The sequence below is a fragment of the Zootoca vivipara genome, chromosome Z2 (assembly GCF_965207765.1).
Source record: "Zootoca vivipara chromosome Z2, rZooViv2.hap1.1, whole genome shotgun sequence".
Taxonomy (NCBI): domain Eukaryota; kingdom Metazoa; phylum Chordata; class Lepidosauria; order Squamata; family Lacertidae; genus Zootoca; species Zootoca vivipara.
Window position 1 is genome coordinate 2,473,827 of NC_142585.1, and position 26,838 is coordinate 2,500,664.

The window sequence follows — 26,838 nt, forward strand, 5'->3', positions numbered from 1 at the left end:
ATTCATTTTTTAAAATTCCTTGCTTCTTTGACCAACATTGCAGTAATATAGCACTAAAATTATTTAAAGGAGGGGAGTTATTCTGCAAACGTCGTTAAACATGCTCTGCACTTCCTCTCACATGAGTGCATAGATCCTGACTAATCACAGTTTGAATCTTGTTCTCCCCTGCTTCTTTCCACCAGTAAAATGATCAACCTTTCTGTTCCTGACACAATTGATGAAAGAGCGATCAACAAGAAAAAACTAACACCATTCATAATTCAGGTAGGGAATCCTCTTCCAACTGGCTTTCTCTCCCCCCCCCCTCCCCAGTGTGTTAAAATAATACAGGAGTTGTTCATTGACCCAAGGGGATGAAGGGTATTTTTGCTTTTAGTTATTGAAGGGGCCTCTTGTTCTGTGCTTTTGTTTTATATCTAAAAGTATAAAGGTAAAGGACTCCTGACGGTTAAGTGCAGTCACAGACGACTCTGGGGTTGTGGCTCTCATCTCGCTCGCTCTATAGGCCGAGGGAGCCGGCGTTTGTCCGCAGACAGTTTTTCCAGGTCATGTGGCCATCATGACTAAGCCGCTTCTGGCGAAACCAGAGCAGTGCATGGAAACGCCGTTTACCTTCCCACCGGAGTGGTACCTATTTATCTACTCGCACTTTGACGTGCTTTCAAACTGCTAGGTTCGAAGTAAAGGTAAAGGGACCCCTGACCATTAGGTCCAGTTGTGACCGACTCTGGGGTTGCGCGCTCATCTCGCATTATTGGCCGAGGGAGCCGGCGTATAGCTTCCAGGTCATGTGGCCAGCATGACAAAGCCGCTTCTGGCAAACCAGAGCAGCACATGGAAACACCGTTTACCTTCCCGCTGTAGCGGTTCCTATTTATCTACTTGCATTTTGACGTGCTTTCGAAAATATTAATAATATTAATAAAGGTTAAATAACAGGTGAAAAAACCACCACTGAGTTTGAAGCTTATTAAATGGAAATGCATTGTAGCAACACCTTTTGGGGAGGGTCTTTTTGAGCCCTACCCCACCCCACCCCCAAAACCTGTTGGATTCGTTTCTGTTTTTCCCCCATCAGGGCCCCAAAACCCAATTCAACAGGCAGAAAAAGCTTTAACTACCGTATTTAATGTTGCTTTCAGTGAAACAGCATTAAATGTTAAGGAAGGCTAAATAGCTCAGTGCTGGAACATCTGTTTTGCACACAGAAGTTCCCAGGTTTGGTCCCCACCATCTTCAAGGTAAAACTCAGAAAGACTCCTCGGAGAGCTGCTGCCAGTCACGACACTGAGCTAAATGGACCCAATGGCCTGACTCTGTGTAAGGCAGCTTCCTGTGCTCCTGCAGTTTGCCAGCATAGGGTTCAAGATCCACAAGACAGGATTTTTTTAAAACAACAACAACAATGGTCTAGCATTTTCATTTGAACCACTGCACAAATAGCCCCTTCGTGGAGAGAGGCAGTGGGTGAAGGAACAGTCAAGCAATTTTAGGCTTCAGTAATTTAGCTACAGTGCACCTGACCACCCATAGAGGGGACAGCTCTTAGGCAAGAGAGAACGGTATGAAAGGGATCCCTTCTGACTTGAGCCCCTTCTGTCTTCAGGAAAACCTGAACTTGGCCTTGAACTCGGCCTCTGCCATTGGGTGTCATGTGGTCAACATTGGAGCAGAAGATTTGAGGGAAGGGAAGCCACATCTGGTCCTAGGGCTTCTGTGGCAGATCATCAAGATTGGCTTGTTTGCAGACATAGAACTCAGCAGAAATGAAGGTAAGCCAAAGGCTGCCCTAACAACTACTCAGCAAATGTCACTGCTGGACCCAGCAACACGCTTTCCTTTCCTTTGAGCAGGCCAAGTTTTGCATTTCATTGTCATCACTGCTGCTGCTGTTTTGGAAAGAGGTTGGCCCCTGCTTGTGGGAGTGAGCAAGCCAGTAGGATGCCATGGTTAGAACGCTGGTTTTTTGCCATGGTTAGGGTATCCCAAAGATGTTTTAAGATATCCAGGTGCAGTCCCCAGAACTTCACAGGTGGGACTGAGAAATCCTCCTGCTTGAAACCCTGGAGGTCCTCTGTCAGTCAGTGTAGACTAGGTGTGGAGACCCTTTCACCTGCTAGATGTTGCTGAAGGACAGCTCTCATCATCCTGGGCCATTGGCTGTGCTTGTTGAGGCTGATGGAACAGAATCATAGCATTGTAGAATTGGTAGGGACTCCAAGGGTCCTCTAGTCCAACTCCCTGCAACACAAAGATCACCACTAAAGCATCTATGGCTGATGGCCATTCAACCTCTTCTTTAAAATCTCCAAGAAGCAAAGTCCACAACCTCTTGAGGGAGACTGAGCTAATACATATAGCCCAACAGTCTGATTTTATATAAGGCAGTTCCCTACAATAAGTGGAGGGTCAAAGTTGTGTTTCCTGCAGAAAGTCCCAGATTCAGTCCATCACATATCTAGGTGGAGAACTCTGGATTCTGTAGTTGGGGACAGAAAGCATAGCTCAACAGTGCCAGGGAAGGGCCATAGCTCAGTGGCACAGCACCTGATTGGCATGCAGCAGATCCCAGATTCCATCTCCAATGGCATCTCCAGGTAGGGCTGGCAACAACTCCCTGCTTGAAACTCTGGAGAGCCTCTGACAGTCAGTGTAGCAGTACTGAGCTAGATGGACCAAGGGCCTCATTCAGTATTAAGACAACTTCCTTCCTCCCTTTGCCAAATGTGATTGTGCCTCTTTTAAATTAAGATAGCTTCATTTGGGAGGAATGAAATGCAAACCTAGCCTCTCCCAATGGTGCTGTTCAACATCCCTGACCCCATCCTTCGGTTTCAGCCTTGGCTGCCTTGCTCCGAGATGGGGAGACTTTGGAAGACCTGATGAAGTTGTCTCCAGAGGAGCTGCTATTGAGATGGGCCAACTTCCACCTGGAAAATGCTGGGTGGCACAAGATCAACAACTTCAGCTCAGAGATCAAGGTATCTGTGGGGCTGGAGACAGTGGGGTGCCTTGTCTAAGCAATAAAGAAATGGGCTACTCCAGGCATCGCCAAACTGCGGCCCTCCAGATGTTTTGGCCTACAACTCCCATGATCCCTAGCTAACAGGACCAGTGGTCAGGGATGATGGGAATTGTAGTCCAAAACATCTGGAGGGCCAAAGTTTGGGGATGCCTGGGCTACTCCAACTGATGTTCTGACTGCCTTGCAATGATCCCACCTTAAACATCTGGCTACAGGCATAGTTCTCTCTTTCTACAGAGAATGCAAACGGGGGAGAATTTCACGCACATCTCTTCTGGGTTGAGGGGTTTTGCTGAGGCTGCCTGGTTTGGATTATCTACTAGGGAATATTCCCTAGTTTTTTGAATTGAAACTATTTTCCACTTGTTTCATTCTAACCACCTCTCTTCTCTCTCTCTCTTTCTCTCATGCTTCCTGGATTTCTGCTGTCCTTCCTTCGCTCTCTTGCCTTCCTTTCCCTCCCTCTCCACTTGCTTTTATTTTTGCAAGCTCACTGACTTCAATAACTCTGTTAAGGTATCAAAGCAATGTATACCTCCTCAGTGTTTTAACTAATTTAATGGTGCCTGGTCTTGTATGTGTGTTCTGCCTTGCAGTAGGCAAATCACTTGCTGACTCTCTTCTTCCTCGTTTTTGGTCTGCTCCAGGACTCCAGAGCATACTACCATCTGCTCAACCAAATTGCACCCAAAGGACAGAAGGAAGGGGAGCTGCAAATTGACATCAACATGTCTGGCTTCAGTGTAAGTCATCCCCATTCTTAGGCTGCTACAAATATCTTTAGCATCAGGACATTATAGTTGCCTGGCTTTCGTTAATTTAAAACACCAGATGCTGTTGAAAAGAAATTAAAGAAGTGGCACCCTCCCACTGAATTTTGCATGGGACAGCCCTATGTAGAGCCTGGGTCTTCTGCATGCAGAGCAGTTGCTTCCCCTACCATACGAAGCTGCCTTATACTGATTCAGACTGTTGGTCCATCTAGCTCACCATTGCCTACACTGACTTGCAGTCTCCAGGGTTTTAGGCTTTGCAGCGCTACTTGAAGATGCTGGGGAATGAACCTTCTGCATGCAAGGCAGGTGTCCTAGCACTGAGCTGTGGACCTCCCCCACCCCAGCTTTTTTGTGGGTGGTGGGTGGTGAGGACGACGAGCCCTGAAGGTGTGGGATTGGGCGATCAGTCTACCAATCATCACTGCCCTGTGATGAGGTTGAAGGAGGTCCTCGTGGTAGTTCATGGTGCTATCCCTGCTTTTCCAGGAGAAAGACGACTTGAAGAGGGCTGAGTGCATGCTTCAGCAGGCAGACAGACTGGGCTGCCGTCAGTTTGTCACCCCAGCAGACGTTGTGAGTGGCAACCCCAAACTGAACTTAGCTTTTGTGGCCAACTTGTTCAACAAGTACCCGGCACTCACCAAGCCTGAAAACCAGGACATTGATTGGACACTGCTGGAAGGTAAGAAAGGGCTGGATTTCCTCTCCAGGGTTATTGGTGGAGGGAAGAGGGTAGTGTGTGTGTGTGTGTGTGTGTGTGTGTGTGTTACAGAGATGGACAGCTGCAGGTGTTTTTCTCTCTCCTGCACTCAAAGAATTAGCCATGCACATTTTCTTATGTTCAGAAGTTATGCAGGGGGCCACTGGGAAGAAGGCATTTCCTGGAGACTCACCTGGTGTGTTCACCATTCTCTCTCAGAAACCATGCTGCCCCATTCTGCCCAAGCTTTGCAGATTTTTAGGATTAAATGCATTTTTTCTCGTATACTAGGATAACTTTAATTTTCACTGTGGTTGCATTAAAAGTTTTCTGATATTTAACTTTGTAAGCTGCCTTCAGTGTTGTTGTTGTTTTGTAAAGGGGGCATCTAATTTCCTGTCCTCCCCCCCCCCCCCCGTTAACTTAGGTGAGACCCGAGAAGAAAGAACATTTCGCAACTGGATGAACTCTCTTGGCGTGAACCCCCATGTGAACCATCTCTACGGGTAAGTAGCAGGCTCACTCTCCCTGCCTTGTTTGGAGCAATCGGGTTCTGATACATAGAAGGGGAGCTCCCATTGTCCCTGACCATTGGCCTTGCTGTCATGAAGTCCAGGTGCATCTGGGGAGCCACAGAGGTTCCTCATCCCTGCTGGAACACACAGGTGACTCTGTACTTATGTGGGGGTTATGTTCTGGGGCCCTGTGCATGCAATTGTGTAAAATTGGAAGCACCCTCTAAATGTCCTTTCAACACCCTCTCTGCCACTTCCTCTTCAATCCATACCAAAAATACTGTATCCAAAAATATCGACAACTAGAATTGAAGCTCTGGGGAGAAAGCCGCTGCTGCTGCTGCTGCTGCTGCTGCTGCGCTACCCCACACATCAGCTGTTAGGCGGGGAGGTTGAGCAGTATAAACAAAGCTTCAGTGCCCCCAGTCTCTTTGGGACTTCCTCCCTCCTCACTTGTCCTTTTTGGGCTCTGGGGAGGGTCTCTTCATGAGCCACGAAGACTCCAGCTCTCTCCCACCTTTTCTGGGTTTGAATTGAACTATTTAATTATTTCTTGGCACTGTGTGTATGTCCAGTTGTGTGTGAGTCAAATGCATGTAACTGCGGGGTGGTGGGGGTAGTGTCTGTATTTTAAAAACCGAGCTGGTTTTGCTTTAAAAAGAAAATGTCTCATGTGGCAAAAACACATCAACCATTAATTGATGCTCTCTGTTTCCAGTGATCTGCAGGATGCATTGGTTATCTTGCAGCTCTATGAAAAGATAAAAGTTCCTGTTGACTGGAGTAAGGTCAACAAACCCCCGTACCCAAAACTTGGAGCAAACATGAAAAAGGTAATGATGCCTGCTGGAGGCACTGCTGCCTTAGAAACTGTTTTGTACAAATTCAGGGTTCAGATTCAGTTCACATCACAGACTGACAGAGCATGCCGCCTCCCCCGCCTCCCCAGCTTGCACAAGCCAATAGTGTTCTACAGCACACACAACACCTGACAGCTGTGCATGGTAGGAGTAGAGCAGGCATCACAACAAAGATTCTTCCCAGGAAGGTTTGCCCATAATTGCTGTTTTCATGGAGGAAGGAAAGGGAAGGGCTGTAACTCAGTGGCAGAACATTTGCTTTTTCAGTGGTGGTTCCCCAATTTGTGGAATGCCTTCCCTAGTGAGGTGCACCTGTCTCCATTATTATTAACATTCAGGAGCAATTCAAAAACTTTTCCTTCTTACCCAGGCATTTGGCAGCTGGGGAATATCATTCCAGGTAACTCCCAAGATTTTTTTATTTATTCATTGAATCTGTATCCCTCCTTTTTCTCCAAGGAGCTCAAAGTGTCATACATAGTTCTCCTCCTCCCTGTTCTAATCCCCACAACAACCCTGTGAGGTAGATTAGGCTGAGAGGCCCCCAAAATCACCATGTGAGAGCTTCATGGCTGAGTGGGGATTAGAACCCTGGTCTCCTAGGTCCTAGCCTGACACACTAAACTGCAATTCAACTCCATGTGTCTGCCCAGGTGGGACTGCACCATAGTAGGCTAGCTGGATTGCATCAGTATAAGGCACATCACACAATCTAACCTCTCTCTCTCTCTCCCTCTCCCTCTCCCCACAATTGCCCCCTTTCCCCACGAGCAGCTGGAAAATTGCAATTATGCCATCGACCTAGGGAAGCATCCGGCAAAGTTCTCCCTGGTTGGCATTGGCGGACAAGACCTCAATGACTGCAACCCAACTCTCACTCTGGCTTTAGTGTGGCAGCTGATGAGAAGGTATCGTAGAGCTTTAGTTTTTGACATGTGCAAATGCTTGCTTGCAGGACTAAGGCCTTGGCGTGGGCTAGCCACAGTGCTTCCACTGTTTGCAAACATTTCAGAAAGGGCTTGGGGCCTTTTGTGTCTGGTGTTGTTGCTTTTGCTGTTGTTAACCCAGCTTCTGCTCTCACACAGAAAAACAGAAGCTCTAGTGGTGCAGCTTCTTTCTTTTCCTTTTTTTTAAAAAAGGGAAATAAAAAATTGTTTGCTTATTCATGTGGAAGATTAGGGTCTGGAAAGAATTTCAAGCTCCAGCTGTATGGGAACGACTATGGAAATGTCTTGAATGAGCAGAAATTGACAAATCAAGAGCTGACAACCCCACAGCGTATTGAGGGCGCCCCCTCCTGATTTAGCCCAAGGCCTGCAACTCTTGTCCCTGGTTATCCTTGGGAGACAGAGGGTTTTTTCTTGCTCATTTCACTGCTTTTCACTGCTAAGCCCCAAGCAGGTTATTTTATTTGAAAGCTCTCATCTGCCTTTCTGTGATGAACAATGATATCTCCCTTTTCTTGCCCCTAGATATACTCTGAACGTCCTAGAGGATCTTGGAGACGGTCAGAAGGCAAATGATGACATTATCGTAAGTTGGGTAAACAGGACCTTGGCAGAAGCTGGAAAATCAAGTTCTATCCAGAGCTTTAAGGTGCAAAGCATTTCTCTCTTTCTTTTAAAATGGGTGTTGCATTTCTTGCCTTTATGCTTGCATAAATATTCCTGGAATGGTGTGGCCTGCTATTTTTAGGTGGGTGTGTCTGAAGTCACATTCTGCGGCTTGAGGCCCTGCATAAGTAGCCATCCTGACAGGGAAAAACAGGAGGCTACTCTTGTGGAATAATTTTCCCCATGCAGACACATCTCTGACTGAGCAGTTTGCTAGCTTCTTCTAAATCTGACATCATCCACAAATAACTTAGGCCTTGTTCTAACGGAAGTCTGTGAGACTTCAGGCTGTTAGCAGTATCTGGGTGTGAGTGGCTGCCATGAGTTCTTGTTCCTCCATTTAAACATCTCCCTGCTTGTAGATAAGGAGGCTACACTCAAACTATCCTCTGTGACATGCTACTGCTCTTTATTTATGGAGGTGCAACCCACCAATTGAGTGGCCCCCATCTGCAGTCTGGTTCACCCAACACATAGTTCCACACGGTTCTCAATGCTATAGGGCTTCACTAGTCCTGATCCTAACTCAGAGTAAACTGATTAAAAATGGGCATGGCTAACCAAGATGCTTTAATTTCACTGGAACTGCACTTGAGTGAGTAGCTGGACTTGGCTGGATACAACCTGTAGATATTGAATATCAGCAGGGCTTCCTTTCAGCCAGAACTCGCCAGATCTCAGCTCCAGTTCCTTTCTGGTGGGTGCCATTGACATTATAAGAGAACAAGGGAGATGTTCATGGGGAGTTCCGGCACCTCTTTTTCTAGAAAAACAGCACTGAATATCAGGTTCTATGCCAGATTCTTAGAGATGAGAGATTTTTGTATACCTCAAGAAAGAAATAATGATTCTTCCCAAGTGTAAGAGCTTCTGTTTGTTCCATTTTATTGGTTTTCCCCTTGTGTGAAGGACTCCCTGGTCCTGAATGGGGTAACTGTGCCCCTGAAGGACCAGGTGCGCAGCCTGGGAGTCATTTTGGACTCACAGCTGTCCATGGAGGCACAGGTTAATTCTGTGTCCAGGGCAGCTGTCTACCAGCTCCATCTGGTATGCAGGCCGAGACCCTACCTGCCCGCAGACTGTCTCACCAGAGTGGTGCATGCTCTGGTTATCTCCCACTTGGACTACTGTAATGCGCTCTGCGTGGGACTACCTTTGAAAGTGATCCGGAAACTACAACTAATCCGGAATGTGGCAGCTAGGCTGGTGACTGGGAGCGGCTGCCGAGACCGCATAACACTGGTCTTGAAAGACCTACATTGGGTCCCAGTATGTTTCCGAGCACATTTCAAAGTGTTGGTGCTGACCTTTAAAGCCCTAAACGGCCTCGGTCCAGTATACCTGAAGGAGCGTCTCCACTCCCATCATTCTGCCCGAACACTGAGGTCCAGTGTCGAGGGCCTTCTGGCGGTTGCCTCGCTGTGAGAAGCCAAGTTACAGGGAACCAGGCAGAGGGCCTTCTCGGTAGTGGCGCCCGCCCTGTGGAACGCCCTCCCACCAGATGTCAAAGAGAACAACAGCTACCAGACTTTTAGAAGACATCTGAAGGCAGCCCTGTTTAGGGAAGCTTTTAATATTTAACAGATTATTGTATTTTAATATTTTGTTGGAAGCCGCCCAGAGTGGCTGGGGAAACCCAGCCAGATGGGTGGGGTATAAATAATAATAATAATATTAATAATATTAATAGTTATTAATTAATTATTAGTTATTAGTTAATTATTATTAATTATTAATTATTATTATTATTATTATTATTATTAAATTCAACTATGTGTGTTCTGTGTATGAATTGTCTGTCACCCGCTTCCTCAAATTTTAAATTACGTTAACATACTGCCCCTCTTCTCTCATCTAGGACAAGAGTATTAGTAGCAGCTTAGCCGTTGTGGACTTAATTGATGCCATTCAACCTGGTTGTATAAATTATGATCTTGTGAAGACAGGAGATCTGTCAGAGGAAGATAAACACAATAATGCCAAGTAAGCCTCTTTCCTTCTTCTTTAATGTCCTTTTTTTTTTTTTAGCATTGTACCAAATGCATCCTCATTTGAAACTCTGGCTCCAGGTCTAGTGTGCAGACTTCATAGTCCAAAAATATTTTCCGATCCCAGAATTTTTGCTTTCAGGATTCCACATTTACATTTAAAGCACATGACTCCCTGAAAAGAATCCTAGTTGAACTGCGGAACTCCCACAGATGGCAGTGAGGGTCGCCAAGTAGGTGGAAAAAGGGGATTGGGCAAATTCACAGAGAAATTTGGAGCTATCCGTGGCTACTAGCCGTGGTGCTCAGCCTCCCCACTTGGGAGCAGCAATGCTTCTGAAGGCCAGTTGCTGGAAGCAGCAGGAGGGGAAAGGGCTCTTGTTTGTGTTCTTCCTCCCAGTGGGGTACCTGGTTTGGCCACTGTAAGAACAGGACACACGACTAAATGGGCCTTTTGCCATTCCAAGGATTCCTAGGAGGGTGAAATCATGTGCTTTAAATGTGAGCTGGATGTGCTTTCATGTATGTTGTGGATCTGCCCATAGTTGATAAAATGGGGGAAGCTATTCTTTGACAGTTCTAGACCCCCAGGGCCGGGTTGAGGTTTGATGAGGCCCTAAGCTACTGAAGGTAATGGGGCCCTTTATATGTCCAGCTGTCCTTTGTCAACAACAAATTGTCGCTGTTTTTTGTGTTGAATATATGCTATATGGTAATTTATGGAACTAATAGGTATCCAAAGTCATTTGCACATAACAAATAGTAGCCTACATAACACAAAACACTGTTGCTGTATGTAGGTTTTATTTTATTTGTTTTGGAAATGTACAGCCAGGGGTTTTTTTCTTTCATTTTTTTGGGGGGCCCCAAGAGAGTGGGCCCCTAAGCTATTGTTTGTTTAGCTGGTTGATGATCTCCGGCAGGCTAGGGACAAAGGTGAGAGCTGTTTCCTAGTTCTGCTGGATCTCACAGCAGCCTTTGATACAATCGACTATAACATCCTTCTGGACCGTCTAGAGGGGCTGGGAGCTGGGGGGACTGTCATAAGTGGTTCTGCTCCTTCCTCCTGGGCCGTGTTCAGAAAGCGGTGGTGGGGGATGAGTGTTCAGACCCCTGGGCTCTCACTTGTGGGGTGCCTCAGGGTTCTGTCCTCTCCCCTATGCTTTTAAACATCTATATGAAGCTGCTGGGAGAGATCATCAGGGGGTTTGGACTGGGTGTTCATCAGTATGCGGATGATACCCAGCTCTACCTCTCTTTCAAATCAGAACCAGTGAAGGCAGTGAATGTCCTGTGTGAGTGCATGGAGGCGTTTGGAGGATGGATGGCGGCTAACAGATTGAGGTTGAATCCTGTCAAGACAGAAGTACTGTTTTTGGGGGATAGGGGGCTGGCGGATGTGGGGGACTCCCTGGTCCTGAATGGGATAACTGCCCTTGAAAGGACCAGGTGCGCAGCCTGGGAGTCATTTGGACTCACAGCTGTCCATGGAGGCACAAGTTAATTCTGTGTCCAGGGCGGCTGTCTACCAGCTCCATCTGGTACGCAGGCTGAGACCCTCCCGCGGACTGTCTCACCAGAGTGGTGCATGCTCTAGTTATCTCCCGCTTGGACTACTGCAATGTGCTCTACGTGGGGCTACCTTTGAAGGTGACCCCGAAACTGCAATTAATCCAGAATGCGGCAGCTAGACTGGTGACTGGGAGTGGCCGCCGAGACCACATAACACTGGTCCTAAGAGACCTACATTGGCTCCCAGTACGTTTCCGAGCACAATTCAAAGTGTTGGTGCTGACCTTTAAAGCCCTAAATGGCCTCGGTCCTGTATACCTGAAGGACCGAGGGTCCTATATACCCCCATTGTTCAGCCCGGACGCTGAGATCCAGCGCCGAGGGCCTTCTGGCGGTTCCCTCACTGTGAGAAGCAAAGCTACAGGGAACCAGGCAGAGGGCCTTCTCGGTAGTGGCGCCCGCCCTGTGGAACGCCCTCCCATTGGAGGTCAAGGAGATGAACAACTACCTGACACTTAGAAAACACCTAAAGGCAGCCCTGTTTAGGGAAGTTTTTAATCTGTGATATTTTAATGTATTTTGGTATTTGTTGGAAGCCGCCCAGAGTGGTGGGGGAAAACCCAGCCAGTTGGGCGGGGTATAAATAAATATATTATTATTATTATTATTATTATTATTATTATTATTATTATTATTATTATTATTATTATTAAATCCGGCACTGCAGGCCCCAGATGTTTGGGTGTAGATCTCCTCCTCCTCCTCCTCCTCCATCATTGTTGTGAAGTGGCAAAAGGGTTCAAGACACCTGACATCCCCTCATTTTCTCCTAGGTATGCTGTGTCGATGGCTAGGAGAATCGGGGCCCGTGTGTATGCTCTCCCCGAGGACCTGGTGGAGGTGAAACCCAAGATGGTAATGACGGTGTTTGCCTGCTTGATGGGCCGAGGAATGAAGAGAGTTTAAGAGCCCAAGCACCAAAACCAAAGCACCCAGACCAACCCACCCCCACCCCCACCCCAGTTTGTGTCTTGCAAGAGCAGCTGATTCCAGAGGGAAAGGCTGCCAGCTTCTACAGTAGCAGCAGCAGCAGCAACAACAACAACAGAACTCTTGGTGTGGTTTTTGTTTTGTTTTGTTTTGTTTTTAAAGGTGAACTCTGTATTTTGTCCTGCAAAAGGCAGAAATGCGATGAGAATTCTCAGAGAAAGAGATGATGGGAGCGTTAACCAGCCACAAGAGCTTTCTTCCCCCAGATTTTTTTTAGAAAGGTTTGTTTTCTCAAGTGCCTGAAAGAAAGCATTTGGATATCTTTGTGGAGCAGACTGCTGGGCTGGCAGCTGAGGCTTCCTTCCTTAGATGCTCAGTTCTTTAGTGGGCTGTCGGAGGTGGCTGACATCAGTCCTTAATAGTGATGCATCTCACTCTTCTGTCTTAACAAAAGGGGGTGGGGAATCTAGTGTTTATTTTCTTTAAGGTGGTCTTAGAAAGTGTGACAGAATGTGTGACAGCACTGAGTTTCCATTGAATTTTTGCTGCAGTTCCATTGAGGCAAAGGCAGTAACCAGAACTGTGGGTTACCCCAGGCACAAAAAGGAAGGAAGGAAGGATGGATCTTGGCTAATAAAAGGCTGCATTTTGCAGCTAGTTATAAATTATAGAACTGGGTGAGGTTGTATACGTTCTGTAATTCTGCATCATTTTCTCAGCAATTATAAGCTGGTAGGTTTAATTTGTCCTGTATGATTTGGGCCACAACCCTAACCCCACTTGCGAGGGGTAAGCCCCATTGAAGTAAATAATACTTTTGGGTGGGCACGGTTAGGATTGCAGTGACAGTCACGGGGAGAGGCTATGCCAGGTGCTTATTCCCTACCACTTTCACACTGGTAATCTTGATGTAAAATGCCAGTGGTTTCTAAAATTTCAGCTAGCATGGCCTACACTTCCTCAAACATGAATCATAGAATCATAGAGTTGGAAGAGACCACAAGGGCCATCCAGTCCAACCCCCTCTGTAAAGCTAGAAACTTGTTTTTTGAAAACAAAAGCCCAATTAACCTCACCCAGTTCTTTTCCCAGTGGTCCTGTGGGATGGAAACCTGCACACAGCTTGTCTCAAGGACACAGACAGGAAGGAACAGGGTGGAAATGGTACTTCCAAAGATGAGTCTTCCAGCAGTATTCTCAAAACATGGTGCTGCTCTTACCTTTATTTTTCTTCTGTACAGCCTAACGATGCTTTTTATTCCTTCGCAGGCACAAGCATATCAGGGTTCCCCCCTTTTTTGGCTAAGTTTTCTCTTCATATATAAAACAAATTCTTTTGTTTTGAGAACTACCACCTTCAAAGGCTACTGCCAACTGCTTCAGTAAACCAAAAGAACCAAATGAATGCATTTTTTTGGGTAATATTATCTTGGTTCAGTTTGTATTTTGCTAGAGATCTTTGTTGTTTAACCCCAGAATATGCATGCGAAACACACACACACACACACACACACACACACACACACACACACACACACCTATCTATCTATCTACAGGGCTTTCCCAAACCCAGCTCACTGGAACTCAGTTCTGGCCCTCTCAGGTGGGCACCATTGCCATTATAAGAGAGCAAGGGAGGTGTTCATGGTGAGTTCCAGCACCTCTTTTTGTAGAAAAACAACATGTGTGAGTGTGTGTGTGTGTGTGTGTGTGTGTGTGTGTGTGTGTGTGGAGAAAAGCATGGTGGATGGGACCAGGCCTATTCCACAAACAGCAGGGACCAGTAATTGCGGAATGTGCTGAGATTTCAAAAACTATTTTTTTATATAAATAAAAAAGGGATATGTTGTCAGCAATGAGAAGGCATTCTATCCATAGGAGCAAGTGTATTCTGGCTTTGGCGAGCTGTTAGCTACCCTTCAGGTCATATTGTTATTCTGAGCTATTCAAAACGATGTAATATGGAGACAAAGCAAAAGTTGTTTAAAGTTGAAATAAAGTTGTTTAAAATACAGACCAAATCTGATTTCTGTCAGCGTACCAGTTTCTCGCACCTCCTGGTTCAAGCCCAGTATAAGGATGTCAGAAGAGCCTGCTGCTGGATCTAGGCCAGTGGCCCAGCCAATCCAGCATCCTGTTCTCACAGTGGCCAACCAGAGATTGTGGGAAGCCCACAATCAGGATCCAAGCACAAGAGCAGCTCCCCCCTGCTCCCTTTCCCAGCAGCTGGTATTCAGAAGCATGGCTGCCTCTCACCGTGGAGGCAGAGAATAGCCATCATGACCGGTGGCTGTTTGCAGCCTTCTCCTCCATGAATTTGTCCAATCCCATTTTACAGCCCTCTCTGCCTAAGTTGATGGCCATCATTGCTTCCTAGGGGAGTAAATTCCTTAATTTAACTCTGTAACACTGTGTGAAGGAGGTACTGCCTTTTGTCTGCCCTAAATTCAGATTCATTGAATGCCCAGTGAAATTCAGCTCCACGCATGTAATAGCCCTTTCCTGCATCATCAAACACGTGGCTCGTAAGAGGTGTGTTGGCACAGGGAGGGAGGCATGCAGCTGCAACCCTGCTTCTCAATTCAAAGTCTGAACACTCCTTTTCACTCACATGACGGGATAGGAGACCCTAAATTAGGATGTGGGCTCCTTCATTGGAGGTGTTCACCATTCCTGTAGGAACAGCTTGCTGAACCAACTCACCCAGGAATGCACACAGGACTGAGCAACATTCTATGTAAGAGATTCTGGGGACAAAATTTTTTGCAACAAACAGTTTGGGATTTTGATTGTGAAATGGCACAAAACAATGACCCCAGTGCTCCTGTTGCAAACAAACTGGCAGCTCTCCTTATGGCTGTATTTTGGGTGCGGAATTCAGAAGCTCAATAACGTTTCACTTGGTGTAATGTGTAGTTTGGCCCTGTGTCTCTGGTTGCAATGAAGCCCAAATGGTGCTGCTTTGTACATTTCTTCATCCCTCTGGCATACCTATCACAGATTATTCTGTACCAGTTGCATTTCTTTACTACTAGCTGGAGAAGCATGCATCTTTCAAAACATACCTTGTAAATAATATGTATCCATACCTTGCAAACTTGCTGGAAATCTTAGGAAGGCTCCTAGTATCCTAAAAAGTGAAATTATTCTCTGCAATGAAAGAGGACATTTTGCACTTTGGAGGGTTATCAAAGATTCTAGTCGTTATTAGATGGAACAAAATGAAAACCTTTTGGGGGTATCTGTTGACAAACTCAGAACTTAGAAGGGGCCACTGTTACGTTTGCCCTGCCTGTTCTTAGGTTTTCCTTCCCCTTTCCCCAAGGATGGGAGACTGGTGGCCCTACATATGTTATCAGACTACAACTCCCTTGCCAATGTTCAGGGGGTGGTGGGAATTGTAGTCCCAGCAACATCTTCAGGACCACAGGTTCTCCATCCCTGACCAAACCCACCTGCTTCCAAGATGTTGCAAGTTAGGGAATGGTCCTCAGAGAGTTTGTGGAGCATGTGAAGGCATCAGGACCAGAATATTCTGCAAGAAGAAAGGATAGATCTGAAAGGATCTGGTGAGATGGCTTCCTGTACTGTAATTTGGGGGCAAAGAACATACTCTAGTGGCCAGAATTGTGGAAACCTTTAGGGAAAGTTGTATTTCTAAGGTTTGGTGGCTCATAATTTAAATCTTGTTTTAGAAATAATACGAGAAAATGATGCCATAAAAACATATAGCAATAGAAAGATGATTTAATGTGGAATATAATGCAACAAATTTTGCTGAATCATCTTTATTGTATCAAAAGGTATAGCCAAATGACCAGAAAAAGAAAGCACAACTGCCTTGTGTGGCAAGAAGTAGATTTCCTTAACTCAAAACTGACCATGGCAAAAGGAGTGCAAAGACTTGACTAGTCACCTACAAAGTGGTGTCATAGACCACTAAATCCAATAGAAAATCTGTGGAGCCAATGAAAGAAACTTTTTTTAGTCAGAGGCAATCAAGGAATAAAGCACAATTGATAGAAGCAATAATGCAATCTTGGTTTCACATTATAACACCTGATGACCTAAACTGCTTGTTTCACTCCATGGGATGGTGATGTAGGGCTGTGATTGTGGCAAAATGTTTCCATACAAAGTATTAAAACAGAAATGGCGAGAAGTTATAAAATACCCTTTATCATGTTGTTTTGTGTTTAACTTACAGTACAGTGGTACCTCTACTTACGAATGTTTCTACTTACGAACGGAGCTCCGTCCGCCATCTTGGATGCAGTTTAGATAGGATTTTTTCTACTTACAAATTTTTAGATAGGGTTGCTTCGATTTGTGTTTTTTTCTCCCAATGCATTCCTATGGGATTCGACTTACAATTTTTTGTGACTTACAAATGTGCGTTCGGAACGCATTAAATTCGTAAGCAGAGGTACCACTGTATTTTATTTGGCTATACAGTAGTTTTTTTTATAGAATAAACATAATTCAACCCAGATTATTGCATTATATTCTGCATTATAATCTTATTCCAAAAGAGACTGATGTTATAAGCCATCAAGCCTCAGAAAAACAACTTTTCCTAAACATTCCCATAATTTTGGCCACTGGTGTAGCTCAACAGCACCGCACTTTCTGGGGAACGGTCATAAGCTCAGCGGCAAAGCTGATGGTCCTTGCTTGCTGATGGTCCCAGATTCAACCCCTGGCATCTCCAGGTAGGACAGGGAAGCCTGGAGAGCTGCTGCCAGTCAATGCAGACACTGCTGGGCTAGATCTGACTCAGCATAAGGCAGCTTCCTCTGTTTGTTTGTTTGTCATATTCATCATTATTTTAATAACTTAAATATCCACTTAATATAACAACATCTTCAAATAGTTTGACAGATTGCAATCATGATACCACAAGGAAAAAAAGAGAAAGGTATAGAGTATCAAAATACAGTAAGAACTGAGTAGAATTTTACCAAAACAGAAGAACTGAAATTATGCCTGCAGGCTGTTACAATGCTTCAAAGAAAAGACAGTGCCCCATGCTCAAACCCTAAACTGTGGTTAATCTTAACTACTGCCTGTTGAAACAAGCCAACTTTACAACCCATGATCCCCATGCTGTGCACACAAAGACTCAACTCTAATTCCTGACATCATCACACAGAAAGCTCAGATAGGAGGTCCTGGGAAGGACCCTTCTCTGCATAAGACCTGTATGGGGAAGCTGAGCTGCAGCTCACAGGTCCCACACCAAAGCATCCTTTCGCAGTTGTTTTGGAACAGGCAACAGCATTCCAGATTAAAAGCCCAGAACCCTGGCGGCTAACTTGACCTACTGAACTTTTGGCTCTCTTAAGTATCCATATGCCCAGCCAAACCACCATGAAATTAGCAACTCACAAGCATGTCTGCAGGCAGTGGCATAGGTTGCCAGTGCCCAGGGCCACAAGGAGCGGTGGGGAGGGGAAGGAAACAGACAAAGTACACATGCACATTCAACTGCCCAACACCGCCTGCATCACCCAGGAGATTGCAGCCACAGAGATCTGAAAAGAAGAGTTGTTTGTTCCCTGGAGAGGCCACTTCCTGGTTTGCATGGAGAAGCCCAGCGACAGAAGCACACAGGTGTATTGAGGCAGCACTGGGTGTTGAAATTTTGCGCCCCTAACAATTTTGCGCCCTGGGCAGCTGTCCCTGTGCCCCTCCCCCACACTATGCCACTGCCTGCAGCATTAATCACACTTTTGCTAGTTGGTCGCTTGGCGGGGGCTAACCCAGTATGTAAAACAGGGAACAACCCCCCCCCCAAAAGGATTAGAAAAATGATCTGTCCCTTTATAGCAGGCAGCTTGAAGAAATTGAGGTGGGTTACAAAGCCTTGGCAAGGAGATTGTGGATACCTAGTTGGTTAGGTATGGAGAACACAGCTGAGTATGAGGCCCAACAGGCAAGGAGGAGGCAACACAATTTCTCAGCAGCAGCAACAACCAGGTGAGATGCCCCACTTGGGTAGGGCCCATCGCAGCCTTCTTCCTTCATGACCCCAGACTGCGGCGGGCAGCTGGGTAAGACCACCTGAGCATGCTGGCCAAGCAGAGATGTGTTGTAAATGGTGGGAAAGGCACAGTGCAAGCCCTCGATGACCCCTTGGTAGGTGAGGATCCAAGTGGCGAACCACAACATTCCACAGTCACACTGCCAAGGGTTGTGTGACAGGAAGACGTATCTCAGCTTGGGGAGCTCTACCAGGAGGTGGCTGGAGAGGTAGCTCAGGTTGTTCCTGTTCAAGTGGAGGAAGTCCAGTTCCTTCAAGGGAGCGAAAGCAGGGCCTGGAATCAGGGAGGGGAGAGAAACTGGATTTCATTTACATTTCGATGGCAAGCAGACAAATTCATGCTTCTCAAACCAATAGGCAGACTGAAATGCAGCTGGTCTTTTGACACCTGCCCTTCTCAGAACTTTGTGATGTGGTTCTACAGGCAACGAAAGCACAGATTAGGCAGAAATGTGCATAAATATACACAGTACAATCACAATTTACAAGCATTTAACTGGCGTGATTCCAACCGTGTGCAGTTGTAGGTTGGCTGGTTGAAACTCTGCAAGCAAGATGGAGAACTTGGAAGAATTTTTTGCACTGCATTTTCCAGGTGTGGAAAGAGCTTTTAAGCTCTCTGCCTCACTGGGGGGGGGGGGCAAGGCCCACTTAGCATTCTGGCTCCAGAAGGCTGTGGGTGCTTGTGCAGCGGCAGTTCCAAGGGCACAGTTTGAGCATACACATTTTCGAGTATACATAGAAGCCTTTGAACTTAACCCACACATAAGCTGTGACCATATTGTATACAGTGGAACCTTGTGTTATGTACCGTCCTCCTTGGAAACACTAGGGGGTTACAAGCTCCGCTAACCCGGAAGTAGATGCACCTTGTGAACTTTGCCCCAGGATGCAAGCAGAAGTTACATTGGCGGCAGCAGGAGGCACCATTAGCAAAAGCATACCTGGGGTTATGAACAGTTTCGGCTTAAGAACAGACCTCTAGAACAGGCATGTCAAACCTGCGGCCCTCCAGATGTTTTGGACTACAATTCCCATCTTCCCCAACCACTGGTCCTGCTAGCTAGGGATCATGGGAGTTGTAGGCCAAAACATCTGGAGGGCCGCAGGTTTGACATGCCTGCTCTAGAATTAATTAAGTTTGTAACAGGAGGTACCACTGTATATACACAAGGTTCAAGGTCTTTGCATGAATTTACAAAGCCCTGAACAACTTGGGCTAGGGCAGCTCAGGGACCACCTAAACCCTTATCTCCTTGCTTGATCAGTGAGATCAACAGTAGGAGGGTTATTGATCAGGGGCGTAGCCAGGATCAAAACTAGGGGGGGGGGCAAACCATGGTCGTTCAGGAGCAGGGCCACAAAGTGGGAACGTGGGCAGGGCTACAGAGCCAGCTGGCCTAATGACATCGTGGTGGCGGCAGCGGCCACCTTGTACTTCTGGGGCTGGCAGCGGCGGCTACCCTGCTTGGCTGGAGAGGACGGGAGGGTCGGGCAGGCGAGAGGGGGCGACAGGGTGGGCGAGGGTGAGGCAAGGCACGGCCGCAGCCACGACGGCTCCGAGGCCGCAGCCACGACGGCTTATCTGCCCCCCCGTATTTTATTAAGAATGGAAGAGGGAGGGAAGGAAGGAAGAAATAGAGAGAGGGATAACTCATATTTGTGGGTGCCTCTGGGTGACGCTGTGATGCTGGAACTCTGCAGCAAGAGGACGGGAGGGTCGGGCAGGCGAGAGGGGGTGGCAGGGCGGGCAAGGGTGAGGGTGAGGGAAGGCATGGCCGCAGTCACGACAGCTTCGAGGCGTTGCTGCATATCAGGATAATATTTCAACCATGCCGTGGGTTCAAGCCCCACCTTGGGAAAAAGGGGGTTGGACTAGATGACCCTTGTGGTCCCTTCCGACTACAATTCTATGATTCTATTGATATATTGCCATATCATATGCATCATTCTGCTTTCTTGAATTGTCCTACTCCTAGGCATAGCAGCCAACTCCTAGAGGCCTAGGTGCCTCCCCCACCCCAATTACTGGTAAATACTGTATTTAAAAGAGTCATTACCCCCCCCATGTTGATGGGCTTTCTATGTGGGGCTTATCTTCCCCCCCACCAGTATTTTATTGAGGATGGAAGAGGGAGGGAAGGAAGGAAGAAATAGAGAGAGGGATAACTCACATTTGTGGGTGCCTCTGGGTGACGCTGTGATGCTGGAACTTTGCAGCAAGAGGAAGATACCGGTACACCTGTACAGGAGCCTTGTAAGCAGCTTTCTCTCTGCTTGATTTACAGCAGGCACTTCCAACAGGTAGATTGTGATCTACCAGTAGATCACTGGATGTCTGTGGTAGATCACTGCTAGATCACTGGCACCCCTAAAAAAAACTCACCCAAATTTTTCCTCCTCCCTAAAAAAAGCTGAACTATGACCTGAAGTCCTAAACAAAAATGGGCCTCCCTCCCTCCTAAAAGAAGCTCAACAAGTTTGACCTAAACCCCCCAAAACAAGGCTTCCCTTCCTTAAAAAAACAGCTTTGACCTGAACCCCCCCAAAAGGGGGTAGATCACTCCCAGTTTTTAACTCTGTGAGTAGATCAGAGTCTCTTGGGAGGTGGCCACCCCTGATTTAAAGTATACAGATGCAGGAGGAGGGGCAGGCTGGGACACCACTGCTTTTTATAAACATCACTGTGTCTATCAAAGCTACAGCCCCCCCTTTCTTATTCACTTCCTTTTAGCCTTGCAGGGCCACCTTAGTCAAATTGAATCCTCTGCACCCTCATTAAATCGCCAATAGAACTGTTAATGCGATCCCTGAATGCTCATTAACAACTCCCATTGAAGAACAATAGGGTGAATAGGGTGAACCTTGCCTGAAGGGATATTCTGCTCCATTGTCTTAACTGCTTAAGTACCGGTAGCCACTTTGCTTTATTTATTTGATGTTTTTGTTACAGCTGTGTTTCCGCCCCCCCCCGCCCCCAGCAAGTGGAGAGCTGCTCTTGCTAAAGCAAAGCCCTTTCCACTTCAGTTTTTGGAGGGGGAAAGAGCTGGTTATGGTCTGTAAAATACAATAATTTTCTGCTTCTAGGGGGGGGCAGCTGCCCCCTCCTGCCCCCCTTGTCTACGCCCATGTTATTGATCATTCTTTGAGTTGGTGAGGCTCATTTGATAACAGCAAGAAAAGAGACTTTAGTGTTATCAGCACAGTGCTGTAGAATGCTCTGTCAATAGAGATTCAGCAGATCAAATAATAAATTAATAAATATTGATGAAAATTCCGTGTGCAAAATTCACATTAGTAAAAGTCACATGTGCCGACAATACATTAGCCATATGTATATTAGTCCCCCTTCAAGGATCAATGCCTTGTCGTGGCGAAGGGGCTTGAATAACTCAGAGAAGCTATGAGCTATGCCATGCAGGGCCACCCAAGATGGACAGGTCATAGTGGAGAGTTTTGACTAAACGTGATCCACCTGGAGAAGGAACTGGCAAGCCACTCCAGTATTCCTGCCAAGAAAACTCCATGGACAAAGACAACAGGCATATAAAAGTTATGACGCTGGAAGATGAGCCCCTCAGGTCGGAAGGCGTCCAACATGCTACTGAGGAAGAGCGGAGGACAAGTACAAGTAGATTCAGAGCTGATGAAGCGGCTGGGCCAAAGCCGAAAGGACGCTCAGTTGCGGATATGCCTGGAAGCGAAAGGAAAGTCCGATGCTGTAAAGAAAAATATTGCATAGGAACCTGGAATGTAAGAACCATGAATAGAGGTAAGCTGGATGTGGTCAAAAATGAGATGACAAGAATAAATATCGACATCCTGGGCATCAGTGAACTAAAATGGAAGGGAATGGGTGAATTCAGTTCGGGTGACTATCATATCTACTACTGTGGGCAAGAATCCTGTAGAAGAAATGGAGTGGCCCTCATAGTCAACAAAAGAGTGGCAAAAGCTGTAATGGGATGCAATCTCAAAAATGACAGAATGATCTCGATACGAATCCAAGGCAGACCTTTTAACATCACAGTAATCCAAGTTTATGCACCAACTACCGGTGCTGAAGAAAGTGAAATTGACCAATTCTATGAAGACCTACAACACCTTCTAGAAATGACACCAAAGAAGGATGTTCTTCTCATTACAGGGGATTGGAATGCTAAAGTAGGGAATCAAGAGATAAAAGGAACAACTGGCAAGTTTGGCCTTGGAGTTCAAAATGAAGCAGGGCAAAGGCTAATAGAGTTCTGTCAAGAGAACAAGCTGGTCATCACAAACACTCTCTTCCAACAACACAAGAGACGACTCTACACATGGATATCACCAAATGGGCAGCATCGAAATCAGATTGATTATATTCTCTGCAGCCAAAGATGGAGAAGCTCTATACAGTCAGCAAAAACAAGACCTGGAGCTGACTGTAACTCAGATCATCAGCTTCTTATAGCAAAATTCCAGCTTAAACTGAAGAAAGTAGGAAAAACCACTGGGCCAGTAAGATACAATCTGAATCAAATCCCTTATGAATACACAGTGGAAGTGAGGAACAGGTTTAAGGATTTAGATTTGGTGGACAGAGTCCCTGAAGAACTATGGATGGAGGCTCGTAAAATTATACAGGAGGCAGCAACGAAAACCATCCCAAGGAAAAGGAAATGCAAGAAGGCAAAATGGCTGTCCAACGAGGCCTTACGAATAGCGGAGGAGAGGAGGCAAGCAAAATGCAAGGGAGATAGGGAAAGATACAGGAAACTGAATGCAGATTTCCAAAAAACAGCAAGGAGAGATAAGAGGGTCTTCTTAAATGAGCAATGCAAAGAAATAGAGGAAAACAATAGAATGGGGAAAACCAGAGATCTGTTCAAGAAAATTGGAGATATGAAAGGAACATTTCGTACAAAGATTACCATAATCAAGGACAAAAGTGGTAAGGACCTAACAGAAGCAGAAGACATCAAGAAGAGGTGGCAAGAATACACAGAGGAATTATACCAGAAAGATATGGAGGTCTCGTACACCCCAGGTAGTGTGGTTGCTGACCTTGAGCCAGACATCTTGGAGAGTGAAGTCAAATGGGCCTTAGAAAGCACTGCTAATAACAAAGCCAGTGGAAGTGATGATATTCCAGCTGAACTATTTAAAATTTTAAAAGATGATGCTGTTAAGGTGCTACACCCAATATGCCAGCAAGTTTGGAAAACTCAGCAATGGCCAGAGGATTGGAGAAGATCAGTCTACATCCCAATTCCAAAGAAGGGCAGTGCCAAAGAATGCTCCAACTACCGCACAATTGCGCTCATTTCACACGCTAGCAAGGTTATGCTTAAAATTCTACAAGGCAGGCTTAGGCAGTATGTGGACCGAGAACTCCCAGAAGTACAAGCTGGATTTCGAAAGGGCAGAGGAACCAGAGACCAAATAGCAAACATGCGCTGGATTATGGAGAAAGCTAGAGAGTTCCAGAAAAACGTCTACTTCTGCTTCATTGACTATGCAAAAGCCTTTGACTGTGTCGACCACAGCAAACTATGGCAAGTTCTTAAAGAAATGGGAGTGCCTGATCACCTCATCTATCTCCTGAGAAATCTCTATGTGGGACAAGAAGCTACAGTTAGAACTGGATATGGAACAACTGATTGGTTCAAAATTGGGAAAGGAGTACGACAAGGTTGTATATTGTCTCCCTGCTTATTTAACTTATATGCAGAATTCATCATGCGAAAGGCTGGACTAGATGAATCCCAAGCAGGAATTAAGATTGCCGGAAGAAATATCAACAACCTCAGATATGCAGATGACACAACCTTGATGGCAGAAAGCGAGGAGGAATTAAAGAACCTTTTAATGAGGGTGAAAGAGGAGAGCGCAAAATATGGTCTGAAGCTCAACATCAAAAAAACCAAGATCATGGCCACTGGTCCCATCACCTCCTGGCAAATAGAAGGGGAAGAAATGGAGGCAGTGAGAGATTTTACTTTCTTGGGCTCCTTGATCACTGCAGATGGTGACAGCAGTCACGAAATTAAAAGACGCCTGCTTCTTGGGAGAAAAGCAATGACAAACCTAGACAGCATCTTAAAAAGCAGAGACATTACCTTGCCGACAAAGGTCCGTATAGTTAAAGCTATGGTTTTCCCAGTAGTGATGTATGGAAGTGAGAGCTGGACCATAAAGAAGGCTGATCGCCGAAGAATTGATGCTTTTGAATTATGGTGCTGGAGGAGACTCTTGAGAGTCCCATGGACTGCTAGAAGATCAAACCTATCAATTCTTAAGGAAATCAGCCCTGAGTGCTCCCTGGAAGGACAGATCGTGAAGCTGAGGCTCCAATACTTTGGCCACCTCATGAGAAGAGAAGAATCCTTGGAAAAGACCCTGATGTTGGGAAAGATTGAGGGCACTAGGAGAAGGGGACGACAGAGGACAAGATGGTTGGACAGTGTTCTCGAAGCTACGAACATGAGTTTGACCAAACTACGGGAGGCAGTGCAAGACAGGAGTGCCTGGCGTGCTATGGTCCATGGGGTCACGAAGAGTCGGACACGACTAAACGACTAAACAACAACAACAAACAACAACAACATATTAGTCCATTGTTTCTTAGCATAATGTATACAAAAAATGTGTTTATTAGGTACAATTATCATGGAAATGCTGATGAACTTTCATAAGGCTGTTGTTGCTTTTAAAACCACAAATTCCTACAGAAATGTGGGAGATTTTAGAATTTAAGATGGGAGGAGGGAGGCATGATGAACTAAGATGAACTGAAATGGACAAGACCTGTCCATTCTTACCTGCAATGGACAAAATGCGGTTGTTGTTGAGGTAGAGCCTCCTCAAGTTCTGGAGACTGTCGAAAGGGCAGCTGATCCTGGTGAGCCGATTGGCCTCTAGGTGGATGCTTTTGAGCTGTGTCAATCCACTGAAGAGCTGGTTAGGCAAATCGGAGAGACGGTTGTGTCCTAAATTTAACGTGCCAAGCCTGTCCAGTTGGAGGAAGGCATCCTTCTGGATCGTCCAGATGCGATTCTTCCGGAGGTTCAGCTCTCTCAGGGCCCCCATGTCCTTCAGAGAGTCTCTACCGATGGCTTCAATGTGGTTCCTCTCCATTGACAGCTGTGTGAGGCTCGTCAGGCTCCGAAAAGCTTGTGGGATGTAACGCATGTTGTTGGAGGTTAGGTCGAGGGCTTCTAAAGAGGGGAGGTGGGAGAAGACAAAAGGGTGGATTTCAAATAGGTTGCAGTGGGATAAATCCAAACTGATGAGGTTATGAAGGCCTTGGAAGGTGTTGGCATGGAGGTAGGTCAGCCTGGGATTCCTGCTGAGATATAAGACCCGCAGGTTGCAGAGTGACTTAAAAGCTCCTGGGTACAGGAAAGTGAGGTTGTTGCGATCCAGCCAGAGGCTGTTCAGGTAGGTGAGGTTGCTGAAGGCGTCAGTGGTCAGCAAGCGCAGAAAGTTATTGGACAGGTTCAGCGAGATGGTGGAAGCAGCAATTTCCCTAGGGAGGCTACGGAGTCCAGCGCTGTTGCAGTAAATGGTGGCACCAGGAGAGCAGTTGCACGAGGAGGGGCAGGTCGAGGGGCCCAAGCCAGGCCTCAACGAACTGGTAAAGATCAAAAGAAGAAGCGGGAGGTGCATGTCCCAGCATAGGATAAAAAATGTGGACTGCCTTGCAGAGAGAAATAGCAGAGGGGACTGAGATGAATGAGGTGGCTTTTGACAAGTGAAATGAAGCCAAGGGAGATTAAGCTTCCTATGAACAAGGAGGGATAAAGTTCTTAGTCAAATGAGAGCTTACAAGAAAGACTGGCCAAAGAGTGAACGGATCTGTCTTAAGTTCAGTTCTCTGCATTTCCACATCAGCTTATGGCTCCATTTTCAAAACCAACCCTTATGAAATGTAATCTGCATTTTAGTGAGAATTCCTCCTGACCCATAATTTTTGTATGCGGTTTTGCTCAATGCAGTTTTGCAAAGCTGTCTCCCCAATATAGATGCTGTTTTCATTTTAAGCACACTTTCACCTAGCATTTGCAGTTTTAGAAACATTTACCAGGATGGAGAACCACATTGCAAACATTAGGAAAAGTATGTGTTTCCAATATAGGTGTTTAAGTTTGCATGGAAAGGCCAAATTAGGCAGGTTTGCCTTTCTGTATACAGTCATACCTCGGGTTACAGCCATTTCAGGTTGCGTCTTTTTGGAGCCAAACCCGGAAGTACTGGAACAGGTTACTTCCAGGTTTCGGCACGCGCGCATGTGCAGATGCACTAAATAACGCTTTGCGCATGCGCAGAAGCGCCGGATCATGACCCGCACGTGCGCAGACGTGGGTTACGAACGCTGCAGGTTGCGAACATGCCTCCCGCACGGATCAAGTTCGCAACCCGAGTGTCCACTGTTTATTTATAAAAATATTTGAATACTACGATTTTGTAATAAAAATCAAAGTGGTTTGCAACAACAATTATACACTAAAATAAAAACCACACATAAATTAAAACAGTTTAGGAACTACAGTATTCCTAAAAAAGCAAGTGTGAACTGAATACAATTACTGCTCCAGACTGGAACAGCATATAATTGACCACAACAAGGATGCCTGCAGTCTACTTATTTTGACTGATGAAGAAAGCATTTAATAGCTTGCTTGTCTGCAGGCCCCCAACATCCTTAGATGCTCTTCACCTATGACCTGCTTTTTCAATAATTTTGTTGTGGCTGTTGCTCTGTCTAACTTTCTAGTTTAGTATGTGTCAGGGCTGGTGTGTGGCTTCTCACGACCAAAGACCACCAAGACTCAGGG

At 46.1% G+C, this 26,838-nt stretch overlaps 2 protein-coding genes across 8 annotated transcripts in view; one reads left to right on the top strand and one right to left on the bottom strand.

Moving 5' to 3' along the window:
• Positions 1-13,996, top strand: part of PLS3 (plastin 3) — a 74,345-nt gene extending 60,349 nt beyond the window's left edge. For all 7 annotated transcript variants that reach the window (XM_035112551.3, XM_088664420.1, XM_060270329.2 and 4 more), the window contains 11 exons: positions 186-267; positions 1,610-1,775; positions 2,842-2,984; positions 3,676-3,771; positions 4,291-4,486; positions 4,932-5,010; positions 5,738-5,852; positions 6,654-6,787; positions 7,352-7,475; positions 9,351-9,475; positions 11,826-13,996. In XM_035112551.3, coding sequence (XP_034968442.1) covers positions 186-267; positions 1,610-1,775; positions 2,842-2,984; positions 3,676-3,771; positions 4,291-4,486; positions 4,932-5,010; positions 5,738-5,852; positions 6,654-6,787; positions 7,352-7,475; positions 9,351-9,475; positions 11,826-11,958 — 1,393 coding nt within the window. In that variant the 3' untranslated portion in view covers positions 11,959-13,996. The remainder of the gene's footprint in view (positions 1-185; positions 268-1,609; positions 1,776-2,841; positions 2,985-3,675; positions 3,772-4,290; positions 4,487-4,931; positions 5,011-5,737; positions 5,853-6,653; positions 6,788-7,351; positions 7,476-9,350; positions 9,476-11,825) is intronic.
• Positions 13,997-17,838: 3,842 nt separating this feature from the next.
• LOC148686528 (uncharacterized) lies at positions 17,839-25,669 on the bottom strand. The gene is made up of 2 exons (XM_088665398.1): positions 24,823-25,669; positions 17,839-18,299 (listed from the first exon to the last, which is right to left on the bottom strand). The coding sequence occupies exons 1-2, from the start codon at positions 25,667-25,669 to the stop codon at positions 17,839-17,841; spliced, it is 1,308 nt and encodes a 435-aa protein (XP_088521524.1).
• Positions 25,670-26,838: the final 1,169 nt, after the last annotated feature.

What these genes read in the sequence shown, in the direction of transcription:
- LOC148686528 (XM_088665398.1), bottom strand. Translation starts at nt 25,669, where the DNA reads ATGCACCTCCCGCTTCTTCTTTTGATCTTTACCAGTTCGTTGAGGCCT. An exon ending in CCGCATTTTGTCCATTGCAG is followed by an intron (nt 18,300 to 24,822) that starts GTAAGAATGGAC and finishes CCCTGATTCCAG; the next exon opens with GCCCTGCTTTCGCTCCCTTG.